Source organism: Dunckerocampus dactyliophorus, chromosome 15, assembly GCF_027744805.1.
Source record: "Dunckerocampus dactyliophorus isolate RoL2022-P2 chromosome 15, RoL_Ddac_1.1, whole genome shotgun sequence".
Classification (NCBI taxonomy): Eukaryota; Metazoa; Chordata; class Actinopteri; order Syngnathiformes; family Syngnathidae; genus Dunckerocampus; species Dunckerocampus dactyliophorus.
Genome location: NC_072833.1, coordinates 14,816,144 through 14,837,500, shown reverse-complemented (window position 1 = coordinate 14,837,500; position 21,357 = coordinate 14,816,144). Strand labels below are relative to the sequence as shown.

At 43.6% G+C, this 21,357-nt stretch overlaps 2 protein-coding genes across 10 annotated transcripts in view; one reads left to right on the top strand and one right to left on the bottom strand.

Annotated features, from left to right (window-relative positions):
- hacd4 (3-hydroxyacyl-CoA dehydratase 4) overlaps positions 1 to 2,887 on the top strand; it is a 6,824-nt gene extending 3,937 nt beyond the window's left edge. For all 3 annotated transcript variants that reach the window (XM_054752455.1, XM_054752456.1, XM_054752457.1), the window contains exon 7: positions 1 to 2,887. This exon is cut by the window's left edge and continues 55 nt beyond it. In XM_054752455.1, the coding sequence (XP_054608430.1) occupies positions 1 to 28 (28 nt within the window). In that variant the 3' untranslated portion in view covers positions 29 to 2,887.
- The window catches only part of focad (focadhesin), a 24,876-nt gene extending 4,036 nt beyond the window's left edge, over positions 1 to 20,840 (bottom strand). For 2 of the 7 annotated variants that reach the window (XM_054752443.1, XM_054752444.1), the window contains exons 1-45: positions 20,754 to 20,840; positions 19,589 to 19,705; positions 18,887 to 18,996; positions 18,685 to 18,759; positions 18,366 to 18,520; positions 18,171 to 18,269; positions 14,952 to 15,053; positions 14,647 to 14,860; positions 14,360 to 14,569; positions 13,794 to 13,881; positions 13,178 to 13,371; positions 12,852 to 13,112; positions 12,069 to 12,173; positions 11,892 to 11,993; positions 11,684 to 11,811; positions 11,482 to 11,608; positions 9,258 to 9,392; positions 9,069 to 9,119; positions 8,905 to 8,988; positions 8,701 to 8,824; positions 8,407 to 8,595; positions 8,209 to 8,330; positions 8,050 to 8,142; positions 7,867 to 7,955; positions 7,694 to 7,735; positions 7,501 to 7,609; positions 6,329 to 6,445; positions 6,010 to 6,248; positions 5,850 to 5,939; positions 5,619 to 5,766; positions 5,414 to 5,533; positions 5,128 to 5,250; positions 4,909 to 4,986; positions 4,224 to 4,295; positions 4,058 to 4,160; positions 3,905 to 3,985; positions 3,681 to 3,809; positions 3,492 to 3,607; positions 2,861 to 3,121; positions 2,699 to 2,788; positions 2,425 to 2,602; positions 2,206 to 2,303; positions 1,813 to 2,064; positions 1,649 to 1,724; positions 1 to 202 (exon numbers count right to left, since the gene is read on the bottom strand). The exon at positions 1 to 202 is cut by the window's left edge and continues 322 nt beyond it. In XM_054752443.1, the coding sequence (XP_054608418.1) occupies positions 129 to 202; positions 1,649 to 1,724; positions 1,813 to 2,064; positions 2,206 to 2,303; positions 2,425 to 2,602; positions 2,699 to 2,788; positions 2,861 to 3,121; positions 3,492 to 3,607; positions 3,681 to 3,809; positions 3,905 to 3,985; positions 4,058 to 4,160; positions 4,224 to 4,295; positions 4,909 to 4,986; positions 5,128 to 5,250; positions 5,414 to 5,533; positions 5,619 to 5,766; positions 5,850 to 5,939; positions 6,010 to 6,248; positions 6,329 to 6,445; positions 7,501 to 7,609; positions 7,694 to 7,735; positions 7,867 to 7,955; positions 8,050 to 8,142; positions 8,209 to 8,330; positions 8,407 to 8,595; positions 8,701 to 8,824; positions 8,905 to 8,988; positions 9,069 to 9,119; positions 9,258 to 9,392; positions 11,482 to 11,608; positions 11,684 to 11,811; positions 11,892 to 11,993; positions 12,069 to 12,173; positions 12,852 to 13,112; positions 13,178 to 13,371; positions 13,794 to 13,881; positions 14,360 to 14,569; positions 14,647 to 14,860; positions 14,952 to 15,053; positions 18,171 to 18,269; positions 18,366 to 18,520; positions 18,685 to 18,759; positions 18,887 to 18,940 (5,397 nt within the window). In that variant the 5' untranslated portion in view covers positions 18,941 to 18,996; positions 19,589 to 19,705; positions 20,754 to 20,840 and the 3' untranslated portion in view covers positions 1 to 128. Of the gene's footprint in view, positions 203 to 276; positions 956 to 1,648; positions 1,725 to 1,812; positions 2,065 to 2,205; positions 2,304 to 2,424; positions 2,603 to 2,698; positions 2,789 to 2,860; positions 3,122 to 3,491; positions 3,608 to 3,680; positions 3,810 to 3,904; positions 3,986 to 4,057; positions 4,161 to 4,223; positions 4,296 to 4,908; positions 4,987 to 5,127; positions 5,251 to 5,413; positions 5,534 to 5,618; positions 5,767 to 5,849; positions 5,940 to 6,009; positions 6,249 to 6,328; positions 6,446 to 7,500; positions 7,610 to 7,693; positions 7,736 to 7,866; positions 7,956 to 8,049; positions 8,143 to 8,208; positions 8,331 to 8,406; positions 8,596 to 8,700; positions 8,825 to 8,904; positions 8,989 to 9,068; positions 9,120 to 9,257; positions 9,393 to 11,481; positions 11,609 to 11,683; positions 11,812 to 11,891; positions 11,994 to 12,068; positions 12,174 to 12,851; positions 13,113 to 13,177; positions 13,372 to 13,793; positions 13,882 to 14,359; positions 14,570 to 14,646; positions 14,861 to 14,924; positions 15,054 to 18,170; positions 18,270 to 18,365; positions 18,521 to 18,684; positions 18,760 to 18,886; positions 18,997 to 19,588; positions 19,706 to 20,399 lie in introns of those variants that run through there. The other 5 variants (XM_054752445.1, XM_054752441.1, XM_054752446.1 and 2 more) reach the window with 5 other exon arrangements.
- Between the last annotated feature and the right edge of the window lie 517 nt (positions 20,841 to 21,357).

Genomic DNA, 21,357 nt, shown 5'->3' with positions numbered 1-21,357 from the left:
GTGGACCAAGAAGACAAAAAAGAAGTGACTGGTGTCTTAGAAAGTAAAGATACAATATAGATGCAAGCGTTCTTTTATTTAGACATCACTGCGTTTGCATGGTCCGAAGCTGTGTTTCTGTGTGTGGACTACCAGCCATATGCCCTGGTCCACACTGACTTCTTCTTGAACTCAGGAGAACACCTTAGGGCCAAGAGAGCAGCTGGAAACAAGGCAGACAAATTTAACAAGCTTATCACAAAATGTTTGTATTTTTTAGTTATTGTCTGAAAAACATTCAGTGGATTTATTCTTTTCCGTAAAATATACAGTACTTCACAAGAGTGAGTGCACCCCCGCTTTTCTGCAAATATTTCATTGTATCTTTTCATGGGACAACACTAAAGAAACAACACTTTGATACAATGTAAAGTAGTCAGTGTAGAGCTTAAATAACTAAACTTACTGTGCCCTCAAAATAACACACAGCCATTAATGTCTAAACCGCTGGCAACAAAAGTGAGTACAACCCTCCTGAAAATGTCCAACTTGTTCCCAAAGTGTGAATATTCAGTGTAGATATCATTATTTTCCAAGACCATTGTAAGTCTCCCAGGCATGGTGTTCACTCATGCTTCACGTTGCCTCTGAGATTCTCTTTCAGGCTTCCATGACATCACAGAGCTCGTGGATGTTAAGACACCCTGCACCACTCCACCTTCCATTTAAGAATCCCCCTCAGATACTCAGTGTGGTTTACGTCTGTCACCTTTACCCTCAGCTTCTTTAGCAAGGCAGTGGTCATCGTGAAGGTGTGTTTGGGGTCCTTATCATGCTGGAATACTGTCCTGCTGCCCAGTTTCCAAAGGGAGGGCATCATGTTCTCCTTCAGTATGTCACAATACATGTTGGTGCTCCCCAGTGCCGGCAGCACTCATGCAGCCCAATGTCATGACACTCCCATCACCATGGTTGACTGTAGGAAAGACATACGTGTCTTTGTAACTCTTCATCTGGTTGCAGACACGCATGCTTGACACCATCTGAACCATATAAATTTATCTTGGCCTCATCAGACAACAGGGCATGGTTCCACTAATCCTAATCCAATGGATCACGGCGAGGCATGTTCTGAGTGGAACCTGTCCTGTTAAAGCATTGTATGGTCTCGGCAACCGTGCTGCAGCTCAGATGCAGGGTGTTGGCATAGCCTCGAACTTCTAGGTCGAGCAACAATTCTCTTTTTCACACCCTCAGAGTTCTTTGCCACGAGGTGCCATGTTGAACTTCCAGTGATAAAGGAACACCAAATTTAATACACCTGCTCCCCATTCACACCTTAGACCTTGGAATAATGAGTCACACGACACCGGGGAGAAAAAATGGCTAATTGGGTCCAATGTGTACAGTTTAACATAGGGGGGAATTTACTTTTGTTGCCAGTGGTTTAGACATTAATGGTTGTGTGTTGAATTATTTTGAGGGGACAGCAAATTTACACTGATTGTAAAATAAAATAGTCAGCTGGGATAACAAAGTGTTGTTTTAGTGTTCTCCAGTAAAAAGAAAATAAAATATTTGCAGAAATTTGGAGGGGTGTACTCACTTTTGTGACACCGTTTATGAAATTGGTTCTTGATGATAATGAGTAGAAAGCACTGTATATCACCTTTGGCTGTGTTGATGGTTGAGCTCGTCAGACTTTGTTCAGGTCCCTCCGTGATGCTGAGAAGCCACTCTATGAACTAACCCACATGCATCCAAGAATATTTAATAACATTTCATAATGGAGTAGCTTTAACATGACACCAAGCTGAGGGTGCTGGTGATGACCTTGTGCGACTGGCAGCTCCATGGTTCTTTGTTGAGAAGTAGGGGCAGGCTGTGTGACAGTCCCAGCAGGCATTGGGGCAGGATGCGCTCTGTCAGCGACTCCTCGCCGTACAGATCGTGCGGGAGGGCAGCGGGCTTGGACACGTGTTGCCATGGGAACCACCAGGTTCTAATGCCGAGCAGGAGGGGCATGGAGTGGTCTCCCCAGGAAACAACGGCGGCGGCAAAGACTTGAAACAGGAAGTCTGTGGCCTGTGGAACATACCATTTGGATAGAGTAAATGTGTGTATTTTAGGGCACTCACACACGTGCATGCAAGCACAAATGCGCGCGCACACACACACACACACACACACACACACACACACACAAAAGATAGATGTCCAACATACCACTTTCGTGTCCACACACGTGACAGAGGTGGAGCCATAGGCAACATTTCGGATGAGTCCCATCAGCTCCAGCAGCCACTCCATTCGTTTGCTTACACCTGGAACACAGCAATCCATTGTGAGGAAAAAACTAACTTTGACGCCCTCTTGTGGGCAAACGTTTTACAGCATGAATTTCATTTCTTGAGTGGCTATTAAAAAACAAAACAAAAGAGTGACCTGTGTGAACGCTGGCAGCCAGACGACATTGGTAGAAGGTATGCACGAGAATCCAGCCCACTCGGTGGCTCGGCCAACCACGGAGCACACTGGCGATGACGTCATTCAGCCCGAGGAGGGGAATTCTGCCCTGGGATGCCAGGTAAGCCAAGACAAAGCAGGTTTTCTCCATCTGAGCCTAAAAAAAGCCCAGTCGTAACATTACGTATAGCAAAGAGTGGGAAAATATTACAAACAGCTCGCGGTACGACTTTTTAAATGGACTACATCGTACCTCAGTGACGCTGGCGATGCGGTCAATCTCAGTATCGGACATCTCACGCAAACATTTGGCGATCCCAACGTACAAATCCACTTCAGTAGCCTAAAACAAATTAGATTTCAAACGCATGTCCAAAGACTGAGGGCTCGCGAATGAGATTCTGTGTCGCCGTACCTTCATTTGGTTGGGCAGGAGGCTGAAGATCTTCTCTGTGGTGGAGCACAGTACCGCCCAGCACACGTTGGGTGGGTTGGGCAGGGCCATGGCCTGAGCAAGGCCCTGCAGCAGGGAGCAACACAGGGCGAGACGCTGGGGTTGAAGGTCATCCTGGAAGGCCTGCAGGCCCAGCATGGCAACATAGAATTGTAGCTTGTCCTCGGCAACATGCTTCATCCACAAGGAGAGATTCTCATAGAGGCAGGCCCGGGTCTGGGACTGGATTAGAGTGAGCAAGACATATTTGGAAAATGTTAGTATTTTTTTAAAATTATTTTATGAGCTCATTGATGTCACTTTTTAAAAATGTTGTAAAAAGGCTTTCTGTTATTAGTGTCAACATTTCAGCTTTTTGTCTTTACAATGTGCCTTTTTCTCTTTTTTTTCTCCCAATTAAAATTAAACAGTAGGTCACAAATGACCACTGGCTGCACTAGTACAAAGTACAAAAAATGCGTACATGTTGGCTGGCAGGTTTGCCATTTAATAGCCTCCACTGGTAATGTATACCTTTGTTTGTACAAACAAAATTTAAACATGGGACAAAAAGACAGTTGGCAAGTGTACCTAATGAAGTGTCGCTACTCACACTGATACTGTACACAAGAGGCGGGGACAGCCAGGAGCTGAGAAAGAGCGATGCATTTTGGGAATACTGAGCTTGAGCTGCAGCCAGCATCACACACTGATGCTGAACCTCCTCGCCTGTCACAGGAGAAAATATTTGAACCTCAGCGTGCACTGATTTGTGATGGACGCAACATCTGTCTACTGTTACCAAAGCTGAGCCTCATCAGAGGGGACAGGACAGTGCTCCAGTTGATGGGGGGGTACTGGAAGCTGGCTCCAACAGAGGCCAGAGCTGTCAGAGCTGTTTTGACCACACTCGGATGGGCAAACTCTGGACCTGCATCACGGCAACAACAACACAGTACTCACTGTTACACACTATGAACTACCGGTATGTTACGTAAACAAGGTGACAAATTAGAGCAAACTAACCTTTCTTTCCAGCTTCTGTGAGCAAGTCCACTACAGCTTTGATGACACTTTTCTCTGAGAGGTAGCTGAAATCCTGAGGCACTGAGTGAATGACAACAACAGCATATCGTCATAAGCAGACACGGTTGTCTCCATTTAAAGTGTGCTATCAACCTGCTGTGTGACTATGGACGGTGAACATGTGCGACAAATGCAAGTGACCCAGCAGGCAGGCACAGTTGGACTGCAAGCCAATCGCTCCTGAGAAGGTTACAATCTGCAAGCACAGAATTGAAACAGCATAATGTGCACAAGGAGAAAAGGGAAATGTGTCTTTTACCTGCGATATGGTGCGAATAACCTCATTAAGTCGGCTCTGCTGATGAGCAGAAAGCTCATGTTCACTCTTGAGCTGGAATACAGAAATACATTACTCACAAAAAGTTAGGGAATATTCTTCTTTCAGGTTAAATTCCAGGATGAATCTAAAATGCACTAAAACATTTACAGGTGAACTTAATTTGACCTTCTCTAAACTTTCGAACACACAATATCAACAATGTTTCAGTAATTTTTTACATAACTTGCTCTTATCTAATAAGGAGCTGAACGGCAAAAAGCAGTTGTCTGATCCACGAATAGACCAATTCATTTTCATTTTTAAGACAAAGTATGCCTTTCTGTGACTTTCCCAGTCTTTCTGTATCTCTGTTGCAAGCTGCCGATGACACTCTATGGCACTCTAAGCTCAGTGGCCACTTCCATCCGAGAACACACTGTTTGAAGCCTTGCAATGGTGAGGTTGATCAATCATTAGGTGTGGTCTTGGTCTCATGATGACAAAATGTGAACAGCATGACGAAGAGGACTGTTTACATACCAAATCTAACTGAACCAGGAAATGCATTCGTCTACACACACACCTGAATTTTGCCATTCAGCTCCTTGTTAGAGAACAGCAAGTTATGTAAAAAGTGCTGAAACATTCAACAGTTGTTTCACAGAAAAACAGATCTGATATTTACCTGAATGAGATAACTCTCTGATCCCACCAAGGCCACTAGTCCATTAACAGCAGCAAGACGCTGCATGGTGGGACATCCCTAAAAAACATCACCACATCACTAACAAATGGAGTTGATGGTTTGGGAGCATCAGTGTGCGTGAAGAATGGGATCAAGGCGCACGCGTGCGCGCACCCACACAACACATAAAATTTAACAGGAGGACTTCAAATGATGCACCTCAGCCAATAAAATCTTGACCCAGGCAGCCAGGAGACGAGGTTGGAGGTCCTCTGCTTTGCCATGACCGCATCGGGACAAGCCATGGACCACTAGGCCCAAAGCCATGGAGAACCCTGGAGTCTGATCATGCAGAGAAACAGAACAGTACAGCCTCTTTGTTATTGTTAGGGCAACTCCATCACATCTACAGTATTTGACTTTTAGTAGTGGTACATGTATACTCCTACTGCTAGTACACATTAACTCTTGTAATGCAAAATGTACACAAAGCCCCTGTGCTGACCTGCTGGCTTTCCTCCGTCCAGGTGCGCAGAGTGTTCATGACCTCCTCTGCCTTGTTGGCATCTATGATTGATCCACTGAAGGCCGAGACGCTGACACATGCCACAGAATATGACAAAACCTGCACAAGACCACCTTTAGTGTAATGTAGTCCAGCAAAAAAAAAGGCTAATTCGTGGTACATTGTTGTATTTTTATTGTTGCACCTCCTGCAGCATGCGCCCCTGCCCACTGCTGTCTTGTAAGGCGCTCAGTAGTTTGTCTAGTGTTTGGGTTACATGGCTGTGATGGTGCGTCTGTCCACTGTTGCAGAAGGCTGAAAGCACCAGACCCAGACCTAACATGCAGCCGGTACTAAGTGAAAAGTAAACATTATGTCAAAGGAGATCATATATTTGTGAGTGAATGGTAGACTCCATGCTTGCTGGTGCACGCACTTGTATTCTACATTGGTGTCAAAACAACAAGCTTCCAGAGCAGAGAGAGTGTCGAGGAGGAGCTCAGCGTCCGGCTGAGTGGAGACATCACTGGATAGCAATTGGAAAGCACCGTGTCAGTAATGGCCAGCATCGTTTTAACACAGAACACTTTCCTGACCTGAGGCGCTGATGGTGCAGGCTGGACAGCACCATACCCAGAGCCAGGCCCGAGTGGAACTGTATGGCCTGAGAGTCGTCTGCAGTGGGCGACCCAGGCAGACCAGTCCGCAGTGTTGACAACACCTGGTTCAGACCGTCTTGGTGCCACAGAACCAGCACCGGGACAAGCAGGGACAGGGCCAGGCTGGCGCAGGATCGAGCGATGGCGCTTGCTGTGTTGTCACCCGAATAGGAGCGCTGTGGAGAAGGTGAAGAAGCGCAAGCTGGAGTTTTCATGTTTTAGTTAATGGACGTAGACAAAGATGTGTACAACTTACATGCAGGTACCATGGAAACACTTGACCTTTGGCTTTGTAGTTGCTGCTGCTGATGCTGAGCAGGGTGTCGAGCACCATGGCCAACCAACTGCTTGTGGGCACAAACTCTGGTCCAGCCTGGTCATCATTGACATCACAGCATTTTTCAAATTACAATGTGTCATGGTCTACATCAGGGCTGTCCAAAGTGCTCCCTGGGGGCCACTTTCAAAAATTAAAAGTAATTCATTATTAATGACATATATTCAATATTGTATTACACTAATTTGCATGTCACTTTCAGCTCAAGGCTAAGATGTTCAGATACTGTAACTCTAAGCAATAAACTGTTTTTTGTACCATACCCCAGACTCTCGTTTCTGCATCAGAGTCCAAAAAACGGCCATCAAAGAAACCATCATGTCCCATCAACATCCCAATCATTGTAATACTTTGAGGCTGCACACCTACAATGGCCAATAGAACACTCATACGCTCCAAACACAGAAATGATACAAATCTACAAAAGTACCATAAAACAAAAGCAACACCAAAATGCTACAAATGTGAAAAACACATACAAACCACAAAAATAACTAACTGCATGACAGAAATGTGGCAAGTTCATGGAACAAAAATGGAAGTTAGCCAGGCTATCAGGGAAGCCAGACCTGAGGGATGTCCGTGTCCAAAGACAGGAGCGAGATGCTTAAAAGAAAGTTGGCTGACTTCTAAAGAGGCTTAATGAAAAGTTACATTTTTGTCGGTCATAATAATTTTCAATATTACACAGCAATAATAATTTTCAATATTACACAGCAACTGATTTACATAGCTAATGTTAGCGTGGCGTAGGTGTGGCTCCCCTGGTAGCCTGGCAAACTTCTGTTGTGTTCTGTGTACTTGCAGCATTCATCTCATGTAGTTGATTTTGGGGTGTGTGAAGGAAAAAAACGCTGCAAATGCCAAACACACCCATTTGCAGCATTTTTCCTTTGCATTTATTTTTTGATCTTGCAACGTTTAGTTGGTTGCCACAGTTTTAATTTGCAGTATTTTCCCGTTGGATTTCTTTTATGGCATTTTTGTGTTTTTGGTTTCCCGTGTTTGGATGGAGCGTTTGTACGTTGCTGCTTGTTTACCCACACCAGCCACCGTACACGTGTGTTAAAAAGAGACTTGGATGATCTTACCCCAAGGCCGGTGTCATTATCAGCTGGTAGGTTGCTCTCATATTTAGTCACGACAGCAGCCAGGGCGCTCAGAGCCAGCACAGAGTTTCCCTGAATAACGGGACTGTCCCTGAACGCCACATTGCACATAGATTATTTGCAGACATTAAGAGCAGCAATCAGATATTGATCAATTCAAGGGGTTTCCACTCACTTTGTTGCACTTTTGATGACATCTGCTAACTGATCTCTGGCCCTGAGAAGAAAATGACAGTCGAGTGGTGAGAGAGCTCTTAGAGTAATTTAGACCCACACTCGTTTTAATGAGTGTTTTATTTTTTATTTGAATCATCTGTGTATATGTCTGTGTGCGTGTGCGATGCTGACCACAGCCATCCACAGTGTTGCTTGTACTGAAGGTCTTCCGGGTTCTCTTTGCCTTGTTTACATATCATTTCCAACTCGGCATGTCGACCCTGAACACAATTCAAGTACAGCAGGTAATGCTGGGTCACCTTAGCAACCACAGAGATGGTATTCTCCTCATTCCTCCATTCCGACCACACACACCTCAAGGACCGCATGGAATGTGCGATTCATGAAGCCACGCCATGCCTGAGGCAGGAGCAGTGCACGGTGCCATTCGGACGGCTGAATGTTCACCTACAGACAATACAAAGAACGTTCAGGCATGTAATCCTGAAAAAGCAAAAGAGCACAAGGTCATACTTCGTGAATAAGAGTGGCCAGGGTCTGCTGATAGCTACGACTGCGGTTGGGAAGAAGGCGATGAATGGGTCGGCCTTCGCGGTCGGTCTGCTGGGGAAGCTCATAGCAAAGCAACAGGCCAGCTGCAGTATACAATAAGATCAATGCATTATTGCATGGAAAGTTTCATATTAGTATGTAAAGGTTGAATTGAACCACCTGCTAGTCCAGGTTTGAGCCCAGGCTGCTTGTTCTTCTCATAGTACTTAAGCATGAAGGACGGGATCCCTGCCACAGTTTTGCCCTGGTCCGAACGAAGGTTGCCCCCCTTGAGGGCAGAGAAATAAACCCCCCTCGGCATCTGGCTCATCTCCTGCTTCACCAGTGATGTTAAGAAGAGCTGGAATGCTGTGGTGGAGAGACAAGAGGAGTGATGGAACATTTAAAACAGTATATAGCGCCCTAATACATCACTCATTTTAAACGATGCGTCATGTGTTTTAAAACATCAACCTGGTAAAACAGGTGAAGCGGTGAGAGCCAGCAGCTTCACATAAGATGAGCCCAGCACGGAAAGGTCCTTCTCCTGTTCATCTTTCTCCTCCTGCTCATCTTCGTGCTTCACAGCAGGCCTGGCCTATACCATGGTCTGAACATTTAGAGCACATTCTCTCTGGGCACACTTGAGAGCAAGATGTGATGCAGATGACCACTTACTGCCTTAGGAAGATGATTTATCGTATGAACCACTTCAGGAAAGTCTGCCAAAGCCCGAAAACCACAGCTGGCCACCTCTGGATCCTGTTGAAAATTGTACATACAGTCATAAAAGCTAATTGGATGGATTGGATCGCATTACTTATTGTTTTCTATACACAAACCTCACTCAGGGCATAACTCCAGAGAAAGCTGACCACCTCCTCCATTAGTTTCTATAATATAGAAGAGGAACATTGTTTATAATAAAAAAAATTAATTAATTATAAGACAATCGCAATTAGTACAGTTTTTTTATGTCATGTCACATCATGTCAGACAGTATCTGCAAGGAAATGCTTTTGCCTCGGCACCTCGTACTCCTCAGACTTGACGGTGAGTTGAGGAACCAGAGCCAGAAGCTGAGCGACGGCCTTGACCATCAGTGGACGAGAGTCACACCTGAGCTCAGGTCCAAGACTTCTCCATGTTGACACCATGTCTACTACCTGCAAAAACAACCCTCTTCCTTAAAATGTCACCTTTAAAGTCACATTGTGGAACAACTACAAGAAGTGACCAAGCTGGTCTGCCACTTTTTAAACAAAATTTGTGAGTTACAAATGGTTCAAAAAGTGTATGCGTATCGATTCAAATATCGATAGTATCGGTACCAGGGTGGTTATTTTCTATGTTTATTTTCACAAATATCTGTATTTTTTGTTGTGTTGTTCAAATATACTGCTCAAAAAATAAAGGAAACACTAAAATAGGACACCCTATATCTGAATTAATGACATATTCTTATTAAATACTTTGGTCTTTACATACCGGTAGTTGAATGTGCCGACAACAAAATCACACAAAAAATATATGTATATTGTATATATTAATATATGGTTACATTGTTTAGAAACTGTAAATAAGTTCTTGGATACACTTTGGGGAAAGTCAAAGTTTTAATAGTTTTACAAATGTAATTTTACATGCAGAAAACTATTCAAAATGCACATGAATACATGTAAATGATGAATGAAAGGGATAAATTAACATTTAAGGTCACTTTTGCCTCCATTGAAGACGTGTTGTTGGCAAAGAGACAATGTGGCAGCAAGATCAATACCTACACCACCTTCGTGTTCTGACATACCGTAAGTTATTTCTTGAAATCAGTAGTGTTTCTCACCGACTGTAAAAGAATGTAAAATAAGATGAGAAACACTATTGAATTCAAGAAATAACTCATGCCTCCCACATCGTGTCTTTGGCAGCACATCACCACGTCTTAAATGAATGCAAAAGTAACATTTAGAATTGTTTTATGCATGTAAAACAATGTTTGTGTTAACATTTTTAAGACTGGTGCCATAACTGTTTTAGTTAGCAAAAAAACTAAAGTCAACTGCTGATGACATCATAGACGGGCAACGAAGCAGACTTCCATTTCCTGTTTCCATGTACAGTCATCCCTTGTTTATCGCAGTTAATTAGTTCCAGACCCAACCGCGATAAGTGAATTTCTGCAAAGTAGGATTCTATATCAATAAATGGAATCGTAGTTAGAGCATACAAAACCTGTTTATTACCTGCTAAATACAGTTTTGACAAATTATTAGAGTCCTGTAGACAATAAGTAACACCCCTTCATACTCCTGTTATTCTTTCTTTACGCCACATTGCGCAACTCTCATGCGCCGGCTACAGGATCTCTGAAGTGACACAAGAGACGGCTGCCCCTTCAACCATAGCAAGCTACCGAGCCAACTAGTTAGCCTCCAATTACTTATTCTAAAAGTAAGAAAGTGTTTAAAATGGAGTGGGGCAGAAGGACAAAGTAAGAAGCCAAATATGTACCACGTCCACACGAAACTGGACAAGAACTTTTTTCCCCACTACGTCATATCGGACTTTGCATCCATGGCTGCAGTGCAAGATAAAATGTAATCTGACCTCATGTCTCAATGTAACATTGCTGACGCTTTGTGACCAGAATACTACATATGACTTGTCTTTCAATATTTTTTGACTAATAATAGGTCATAGTCAACCAGTGATACTTTATTAATTCATTCATTTTTGAAAAACCGCGATAGACTGAGGAAGCAATGTTCGAACCATGAAGTGGCGAGGGACAACTCTAGTAGCAAGCTGCTAAAAGGGACGTTTTGTGATAAAAATACATTAAGAACACATTTGCACTCACAGTGTATTAATAACAAAAGAGGCCATAGTGTAACTGGAAAATGTACACACACAGAGGCAAAATATTGGTGTACATTTTCAATGTTAACCTGAAGTAAATGGGAGCAAACACTAACCCAGGTTCCACTGTATTTACATATTGTTCACAAATAACTTTGATGGCAAAAATAATTAATTTTTGCCTAAAATCTACACCGTGTGTTTTTTACTTTACTTTTATAATCATGATCAGCAAATTAAAGGTAAAAATCACAAAATGAATGCTCATTGATCTTGGGTATCGGCAATACTAGCCCTGTATTTATTTGGTATCGGAACCATACTGACATTTTTAGTATCACCTACCTCTACCGCACACTGTCTACAATCTGGTTACATCCCTGTTTAATGACCAACCTCTGCACGGCACAACTCCTGGAGTCCTTGCACAGCAAGAGCTGCAGGGGTTGCCTGGTCGGGTCTGGTGCACTGATTCAGAGTGAAAGCAATAGAGGCCAACATGTCGCTTCCATGCTGGTAAGGCCTGGGGCGCAAGCACACACACAGTAGGTAAAAGTATGACATGTTTCCTCAGCTCGACTTGTATCAGTGATCAGACCTCTCTCTGCAGATGTCCCGAAGGCAGGCAGCCCTGGCCAGCACCTGCTCCCACTGAGTGTCTCTCCCCATCACCACCCTGTTGTTCTGCTCAGCCATCAGACGCTGCAGCTCAGGGTAAACTCGGTCCTTGTGCAAAGAAACAAGCAGGTAAATAAAACTGATGAGGGATAGGATACCATAATTATTCAGTCACTACTGATTGAAACCTGTTTCTTCCAGAGGACAGTAGTGAGTCGCATGGCTACAGCTTTCAATTTGGGGTTGCTTGCAAGAATGTGGAGTGTCTGCAGCACCATTGGGATGCACAGCTGCAACAATGAACGTGTATGAATACACTTGAGTGTGCAGTGGCAGGTACAGGAGAGGCCAGAGGTGCGCAGTACCTTGTGCGTGCCGAGGTTCGGCAGGCAGTTGAGAACAGCGTGAGCCAGGCCTGGATTCTTTTCTTTGCCCAGCTTTAAGAGCAACACAGGAAGGAGTGACGGGACCTGCAGAAGGGCATGTGGAAGCAGATGAACACTTACACAACAGACTCACTCCTGGGACTGTGCTTCATGATTGGTTATGTCTGGATGTTGGCCTGTCAGGATTCTCAACTATTTAACCCATAGCTGTCATGCTTTGGCATTTCCAAACAAACTGGAGACATGAATGAGGGATGAGGTTATTAAAAGATGTCAGGTCTGTGCATTTGCTTGGCCTACACTGCACAAAACAAACACAATTAACACTGACAACTACAGGACGTAATGTCTGTAGAGGTCAAGGGGTTGCCTGAGGAAGAAAAAGCCAATGGATTCCAAATTCTCAATAGGCTTCTTCTACTACAAAAATAATGTCCTGTGCAAGTAGCACTGTGAGAACAATTAGAATAGCGGGGGGGGGGGGGGGGGGATCTCTTAATGAGCAGCCTTGACACCACGTGTTATTCCACATTATTGTCTGGAGCTTGTGACTAGTGTAGCAGTCCCACAGGCTCAGAGGGACGTCTGTCACTAGCAGAAAGCTAGCAGGCAGGTTTAGCTGTCACGTTTGTTAAAACAACAACAAAAAACACATAAAATGTCAATTAAATAGGAAATTGAGTTTTTATTAAACGCAGAGTATGTCACTGATTCACATTTATTCAGTAACCCAGGTAATAGAAGTGGTCCTCTAACACTAACCTGACGGGGATCCGCCACCGCGATGGCCTGAACGGCGTTCAGAGCCAACTGGCAGACATCCTCCCGACTGGTGATGATGAGGTGTGTGACGATGAGAGTGAGGGAGCTCGGCAGGCACTGGTTGCTGGACAAAGCCGTGGTGAGCGACAGCAGCCAGTCAACAGCTGCTGAAGGATGGTCCACCACTTGACGCAGTATGGACACAGCCACTCTCATCTCACTGAACCAGGAAGTCAAAAGAAGGGCTTCCGGTAGAATAGACTGAGAACAAGGAGAACATAAGACTTCTCGCAGTATTACTACCTGCTCTCCTTGAATAGTATTACCTGTTGGACTCTATCAGTCTGCTTGCTGATGCTGCAGAGCACGCTACCAGCAAGGTTCTTGTTGAGGGCATGCGTGTATCGCTCTGCAAGCGGCTCTGTGAGCTCTGAACAGGACAGAAGTTGCAGCACGGGAAGAACCAGGACTGGACTCAACCAAGGAGACAGCTCAGTGTGCTCGGGCACTAACGTCAACACTTAAAGGTGGAAATAGGCAAAAACACCATTTTAGGTTTTAAATAGGATGTATCATACCGGCACGTTTGTTATGACTAATTCAACATTCATATATTAAAGAGGTTTATGCACATGTAATTGCATGCTGGTGATTTCTTATAAGCCACTGACTGCAATTACATGCAATTATGCTCATGGAAGGAAAAGGTCTGACCGTTCTTCGCTTAACAAAAGGGACATAATTACACAGTGTGTGTCAGGAGCAATTACATGCAAGCGCCTTGTGAAGACATGGAACATCGAGGCAAAAATAAAAAAGATAATATTAAAATAGTACTAATTTGCACAATAAAACGGACCTACTTTCTCTCCAAATAGTATTACAATGATTGGTAGGTCAAAATTTGAACATGACAAGTAAACTTAATACATGTATATTTACCTAGACTGAGCAAGCAACTCTGCTGTGCTGCTGGGGCCTCAAACAGGAGCAAGGCCACGCCCATTAACAGCTCATCCAATGGCAGCTCCTACAAACAACTAGGTTAGCATTATTCGTCGGAATGCATAAAAGATGTACTTAAAAGGTGCTAACCCTTAGTAGCTCCAAATTTGACTTTTTTCAAACAAAAAAATATAAGAACACGACCACCGGCTAGCATACGCCAGCTATATTGGTTGCAGAGAACAGATTGTACAAAAAATGTCTGTATTCTTCATAATTACGAATTAAACTGAATGAGATTTGTCGTTCGGCCCAAAAAAAGGGGAGTGGCGTTAATGTGTCTCTCTCAGGTACATGCCTGTTGTCTGCACGCACATACTGTACACGCAGTCCCAGAGAAGCTCACGTCACCTTACATGGGGTGTGGCTTGCATGCTCGGAGTAGGAAGAAGACGGGATATAGTATGTTTGAATGCTAGCGCTCCCACCGCAAAACCAAAACATGACAGACAGCACCTATAAAGAAGTCTGATATGATTAAAATTCAAGTCATGCTGGTTGACCTGTTGGCACGAAGGGAGGAGCTGCATCATCAAGCTGGCAAGAGGGCGACAATCTCCGTTTAACATGAGGCAGCGCTGACATGTACAGAGCAGCTGGAGCAGGATTTTCACCCTCTCGCTCCTCCAGGGTTCTTCACACCGCTGGAGCAGACTGGGAAGGAGAGCACGGACGAATCCATGCAGCTCCAGCACCGCTTCCACACAATCAACCTGCCAATACAGATACCAAATGTTTATTTTTTTAAATTACAATACGATGAAATGGTCCACTAAGATGTTAGTATTACTGGCATGCGTGGCACCATCTGGCATAGACACTGGAGCAGACTGTCGAACACCAGAGATCGCTTGTCCTGAGGGACAGGCGGACCAACTGGATCTGTGGGGAGCAGCACCCTAAGGAGGCCTTGTCGAAGAAGGGTGTGCTCAGGTCGCCTCTGAGGTTGGCAGTAGAGGAAGCACAGGAGGGGGACCAGCATAGTGATGTAGGCAGGTTCATTTCTGCTTAAGTAGGTTGAATCACAATAGAATAATACTACAGCCATGACTGCATACAGTAACAGACTTTGGACAATGCCTTCAAGGTGCGTGCCTGTCAACAGCCTGCTGAACCAAGTCATCAATCTCGGAGAGAAGGGCCGGCCAGCAGTCCAAACGGTTCTCCAGGGCTGTTATGTATGGATGGGGACTACTCCTATTGAAGAGAAAAGACCACATTCACAGCATGTCCCCATTTGGAGTTGCAACGAGCTGATGGACCTTGAGACACAGAAAATGGATGAGACGTGTTGAGGTTTTATGTTGACAGGCTCAATTTTATTTTGCATCAACAGGCCCAACTCACACACATCCTGACACACACACACACACACACAACTCACAGAAAGTTAGGGATATTTGTCTTTCAGGTAAAATTTCAGGATAAACCTGAAATGCACTGCAGCACAAGTTATAGTGCATTACGTTGATCTGTAAAAGGTTATAGTGAATTTTAGGTTCCTTGTGAAATTTTACCCAAAAGCTGAATATCCCTAACATTTTGTGAGTAGTGTATTTAATGAAAGTAAGATGACCCCACTTCCAAACCACTATCAGACACCCAGGAAGACAACACGTGGACGATGTATCTTAAATGTCCTTGTTTAAAGAGACTGTAAATGATTAAGTGTGACATATTTTAAAGTCTTCCCATCTGTTACCAACCATTGCCCTTGAATCTGCAAGCTCATCGAGTCTAAACAGCTCAGGTCAAATCCAAGGTGAAGTCTTGATGGAGTATTCAGGCCAGAGGTTAACAGTGGCCCCCAGACAACACTCACCCTAAAGGTCCACTTAATTAATCCTTAGTCCCATCAATCTACACTGAAGGAAGTCAAAACCTGACTGACTGAGTGACTTCCCTCCTCCTTGCTCTCTTTCTGCCCAGTTGGAACATGTAACAATCTGATCGACCATCTCTCGCCCTCCTCACGTCCGCCCTGCAGTCATCATCCATCAACCTATCCCACTATTGCCAACCTTTCAACAGCCTCAGGAAGTCACGAAGGCAATATTCCTGCTTTTCACTCAACTGCAAGTTCTGAACTGACATGCTTCTTTTTTAAGATTGCTGCAAGAGGCTGCAGGTCAAACCCTTTCTGTGATAAAGATTTCACTGCGGAGTACCTCAGCAGGCAGACCAGACGGATTATGGGTATTTGGGAAAGCCCTATCAGGCCCGACTAACTCTTGCCAAGGGGCCCAAGCGGCTCCAGGTCTCTGTGGCAGATTACACAGGACACCAGCAAGTAGATGCTAAACAATGGGCAACAGTATGCACCTTCCATTAATCCAGTGACTCAGCAGTGCCAGGCCCAAGCCCATGGCGCCGCCCGGCCCCCCTTAAAACACATTCATCTTCTCACCGGGGAAGTTCAGGCCGGCCAGACAGATGCAGACAGCAGTGAGGGAGCGAGGGAGACGGATGGAAGAAGACAAAAAAAACGAGGAGTAGCCGGCAGGAGAGAAAGAATGCACAGGGTGAAGAAAGTAGCGTTGAAGGTAAGAGAAGGAAGGGAAACGTGAACGACAAAGCAGCTCAGGCTTTTTATGAGCCGCTGTAACTGATTAAGGAGGCCCCAGGATCTTGGCAGAGATTCAGAGTTGGAATAGGAGGAGGAGGTGCAGATTAGACCCCAATGTGGACCCTGGTGACTCTTTACAGTAAAAAAAAAAAAAAAGAGACAACAACAAATGAATAGTACTGACAATGAAAACAAGGTTTGTAAGGTTGCTTTCATGTGAAATTTCAGGATGAACTCGAACCTGTACAAGTGCACTAAGTTGACCTCATCTAAACGTTTGAATGCCCAACTGTTTAATGTTTCAGGACGGTACTTTTTACACAACTTGCTGCTCTCTAACAAGGTGCTGAACGGCAACACTCACAAAGATGTGTGATCCACAAATGTACCACAGAGGAGTGTCCCAATCAGATATTGATTTCAGGCTGATCAGCATAAAAAAAATAGTAGCAGCTTATATCGGCCTGCATCTAAAACATGCGTGTCCAAACTTCTACAAAAAAAAATCAAAAGATGCACGGGGCCACTTTGATATTTTTATTTTTTTCCTAAAAAGGCCAAGAAAAACATAATTTACAGTATATATATTTCAGGTCAAAGCTTTGTGTTATCATATTAGTATCAACACATCAGCGTGTTGCCTTCACATTCTGCTGTTTTAATTACAGTTGGTATGTAAACAGTTCTCTTCATCATGCTGTTTGACATCAGGAGACTAGACTGTCGCTGCGAGGCTTCAAACAAGATGTTCTCAGAGGGAAGTGGCCACTGAGCTTAAAGTGTCACAGAGTGTCATCAGCAGCAGCAGAGAGATACAGAGAGACTGAAAGTAACTGAAAGGCATACTGTATGCCCTTCCGTGAAAATGAAAAACAAATGTCACTTGTTGTGAATTTTGCCGTTCAACGCTTTGTTAGAGAACAGCAGGTTGTGCAAAAAGTAATGAAACATTGAACATGTGCATTAAAAAAAATTGAAGGTAAAATTAAGTTTCTCTGAGAAATGTCAGGCAGGCAGTCATTGTTTTACAACTCTTCATGTTATGATACACTCTCATTAATTAATACTGAACAAAAAGAAAAAGATAACTAGTTACATGCACATGGAGGAAGAATAAGTAGTCATGCGTCGCTACGATGAGGAAGGACAACTTTAGTTTTGTTCTTTTTAGTTAGGTTTTTCCCTTCGTTATGTCTCCCAAGTCTGACGTAGATTGAGGCACAGCGCATCAAAGAAAAGTACCAGTAAAGTGAAAGTGAAGTGAAATTAGACATTGTAAAATGCTCATAAAGAGGAAAAACACATCCACCTTGGCTGCATGTCCAGTCCAAACGCTACGACCATCATCGATGGTATGTTTGAACTTGTGAAAGGATCTGCTCCTATGAAATGGAAGGTGATAACAAAGCAGCGTAGTGGTCTCATTATTATGACTTCCTCCCTTGCAACGCCCCTTCCAGTATGGATACCAACCACAGGGATAAAAGTAAGGAGTACTTTTTTCTCGTTTTTTATTACGGTTTCATTTAATTCTTGCATTTAATTTTTTTTATTACTGTATTTTATACATCCTTCATGTGTTCTGTGTACAGTGTGAGTGACTTAGGGTATAAATTAGATACAAGTTCCAACTTACAGTAAACCTCTGCTTTTAATGCCATCATAGGAACGGAACTTGCAAGTAAAGTGATGTATCACACTTAAATGCCTGGACAAGCACAAATAGGGGCAGAGAGTATATGACTGACCTGATGGTGTAAGGACAGCTGAATTGTATGTCTCTGTCTCTGTGGTCCGCCTGCATCTGTAGCAACTGTCCAATGACTTTGACCAGCCCTTGCACATTTCTGGCCACGGCGTGGAGGCACAGACAAGTGCACAGAAAGGAAACATGAGATTTCTGTGAGGCATGTTTACATCTGGGAGGCGTCCAGGCCGTCTACCTTGAAGAGGGCAGCAAGTTGAGGACGCTGTTCAGGACATAGTGCAGGTCGGCGTGGCATTGGTCCACCAGCAGCACGATAGCGTCGCAGCAAGCTGAGCGCACCAGAGGGCAGTCACTGCAGCACTGCTCCCAAAGGGTCTCCATGGCAGAGCCCTGACACCACCACATTGGTTTAGTATTATTGCAACCATTTGATGTAGTGTACAACACTCATACTGAGCTTTATCATCATTGTCAAGGCAAGATCTGTCACTAGTATGTCTAAAGTCAACATAACTGGATTACCCATAACAAAACATTATTTTGAAGAAACTCACCTGTGTGGAAGACTGGCTGATTTGCTCATTTGGACCTTTCTCTTTAAGCACAGCAGCGACAAGCTTTCTCACTGCCTTCAAAACAAAAAAGCAGGGTACCGCCACATTTTTAAATTAGTTTGAAATCTGATGAATTTAGCTTTCAGTCAAATTGGTGTTTAATATTATTGTTGTTATTATAATATAGTTCTTCACAACTCACCTGAGCTTGTACTATGGGGCTCGCAAAGTCAAAATGTATCTTTAAAGCCTCCATCAAGACTGAGAAACATTACAAGTAGAGCTTAAATGTTGCCTCGGTGCTTCCCCTATCTGAAACATAAAATATCAGGTGTCACACTCTTGACAGACAAGTGATGTAGCCACCTGTTGCTTCATAGAAAGACTCAAAGGATGGCAGCACTCCGATGTATTCAACATGCAAGCCTTTGGAAGATAATCCCTGTCCTGTGTAGTCAAGTTATCAGCCTGAAGCAGTGACATAATTCACCATTAAATTATTCACAAGTCAACTCAATAGCAGCCTCAGCATGCATATGACTATTTGGGCAATTAAAAGCCATTTTAAAGTCACCAACAATGTCATTAGTTACTGTTGTGAACATGTTTTTGTGATTGTGGGTGTATAGTACAGTGCTGCACTGTATCATACTAACAGCTGTTTCCAATGCTGTGGTTATCTTCTAGCTACACAAGAGACAAAATATTAGAAACGCCTCGCACCACAACACAAAACCACAAAAATTAACAAAGGAACACCAATTCCAGTTTTAGCAAATCAAACATGTGCCAGAAGACGACCTTTATTTAGACAAGCAGCAGCATGCGTAAGCCGATATAATGGTTTAGCATTACTAGAAATACAGGCAACACGAGCCCACCCAAAACCCAACCCAACCCCCACCGTTATCTATGTGATAAGCCAGTGTGCTCTACTGTCCAGCAGCAGCACGCCGGCCACTGGGCGTCACTTCCAAAGCTGCCAGAGGTCGACAAGAACAGGTAAGTCAACTGCTCCTTCCTGCAACACAATTGACAAACATGTAAAGTTTTATGACAGAAAACAGCTCTGCTACTTCCTTGTACTTGTCAAAAAGAACATCTGTGAATTTTGCAATGTGCGAAGAGTTCATTTCCCAATCAAACCCGTGACCCAAGCTTTTATATTCTCATTTAAAGTCTATAAACGGTCAGTAAAACCCTTTAGGAGTTTGTGTTCGAGTAGTTTCTGCGGCATATTTTCCATACAGCTGAACAATATAGGCTGGCCTGGACTGCTAAGGTCTGCATTAGCGACAGAGAGGACAATGCTGGAGCACTTGTTGAGCCAACAGAGCTTTAGAAATGACACCAATGAGGCTTTACTGTGCAGGCCACACACACACACACACACACACACACACACACACACACGATTCTGAGCGGCCTTTCAGGTGCCAGAATAACCCTTTCAGGGTAAAGTTGGCATCTTAGAATAACAGCAGAGAAATATTTGGTATTCCTTAAAATACCCCACTATTGTCATCATTAGAAGTGGTTACATGTCAATCATTGCAAGCTGCTATTATAATAATCCATAATATTATAACCAGTACGTCTTATTTCCTCAACATTGCTCTTTTCCTATTCTTATTTATTTTATTGCCACAAAATAGAATACAAAACACATGTAAGAAAAAGAAAGTAACAATGTAGAAACAGTGGCTGACACCCACCCAGCAGCTGTTAAAGCCACCTCACCGCAACTTTTGGATAAACACGTTTTCAGAACAAACGACGTTGGGTTGATTGGAATGATGCCGAATGAAAGCGTATTGTTTGTTCTAACATTCAAACGCCCCGGTGGCATTACAGGTAAAATACAAGAACAAAAAGTGTTTTAGCAATTGGCGAATTTCTACATCATGTTCTGATAAGCTAACCGCGCAGCTATCCAAACATGCTACAATAGGTATACATCTACACATGCAATGTCGGACCTTCCTGGGACTAACTAGCTGAGGCGGGGCATGTAGCACACAAAATAAGATGTTAAGATTTCCATAAAAAAATACAATAAAACTTCCTACTTTGTTGGCAGTGTTTTAACTTTGCCTTATTTACAAAGTGGCTTCACAGCATTGAAGTACGGCGATGACCGAGGGTCAAACTTGCTAGTACAGTTGTTAGATGTCGCATTGTTCAAGATTAATATACAGTGTAATTACCCATGGTCTTAACATTACTGAGCATTCAACTAAACAGAATAATGCATGTGCAATTAACTTGTATGGTAGCCATTCTTTTGTTATTAATTTGAGTTTTAGAAAAGACATGCTGTTTTTTTGTCCCATTTTCCAAGGAGTACACGAAGGCAACATAATCGCTGCTTGTCTCCTGATCTCTCATTGGCTGGTCCTCCGTTGTGCCGCTGTACGTAGTTCTACGCATGCGCCCCTCAGCTCCGGCAAGGTGGACGAATTGAGTACAAGAGTGGCGGAAAAAAATTTACTTGTTGCCTTCAAAATAAAGGCAACGCAGGGCGACTTTGTCAAATAATATAATATCTTCAAGCATATAATAGGTAAATATGTCACTTTCAAATTTTAGTGTTATTAGAATTAATGTGAACAACATTATGTGCAAGCAGCGAAGGCTAGGTTGTGCGAATTGGTGTATTTTGAAAGTCTATAA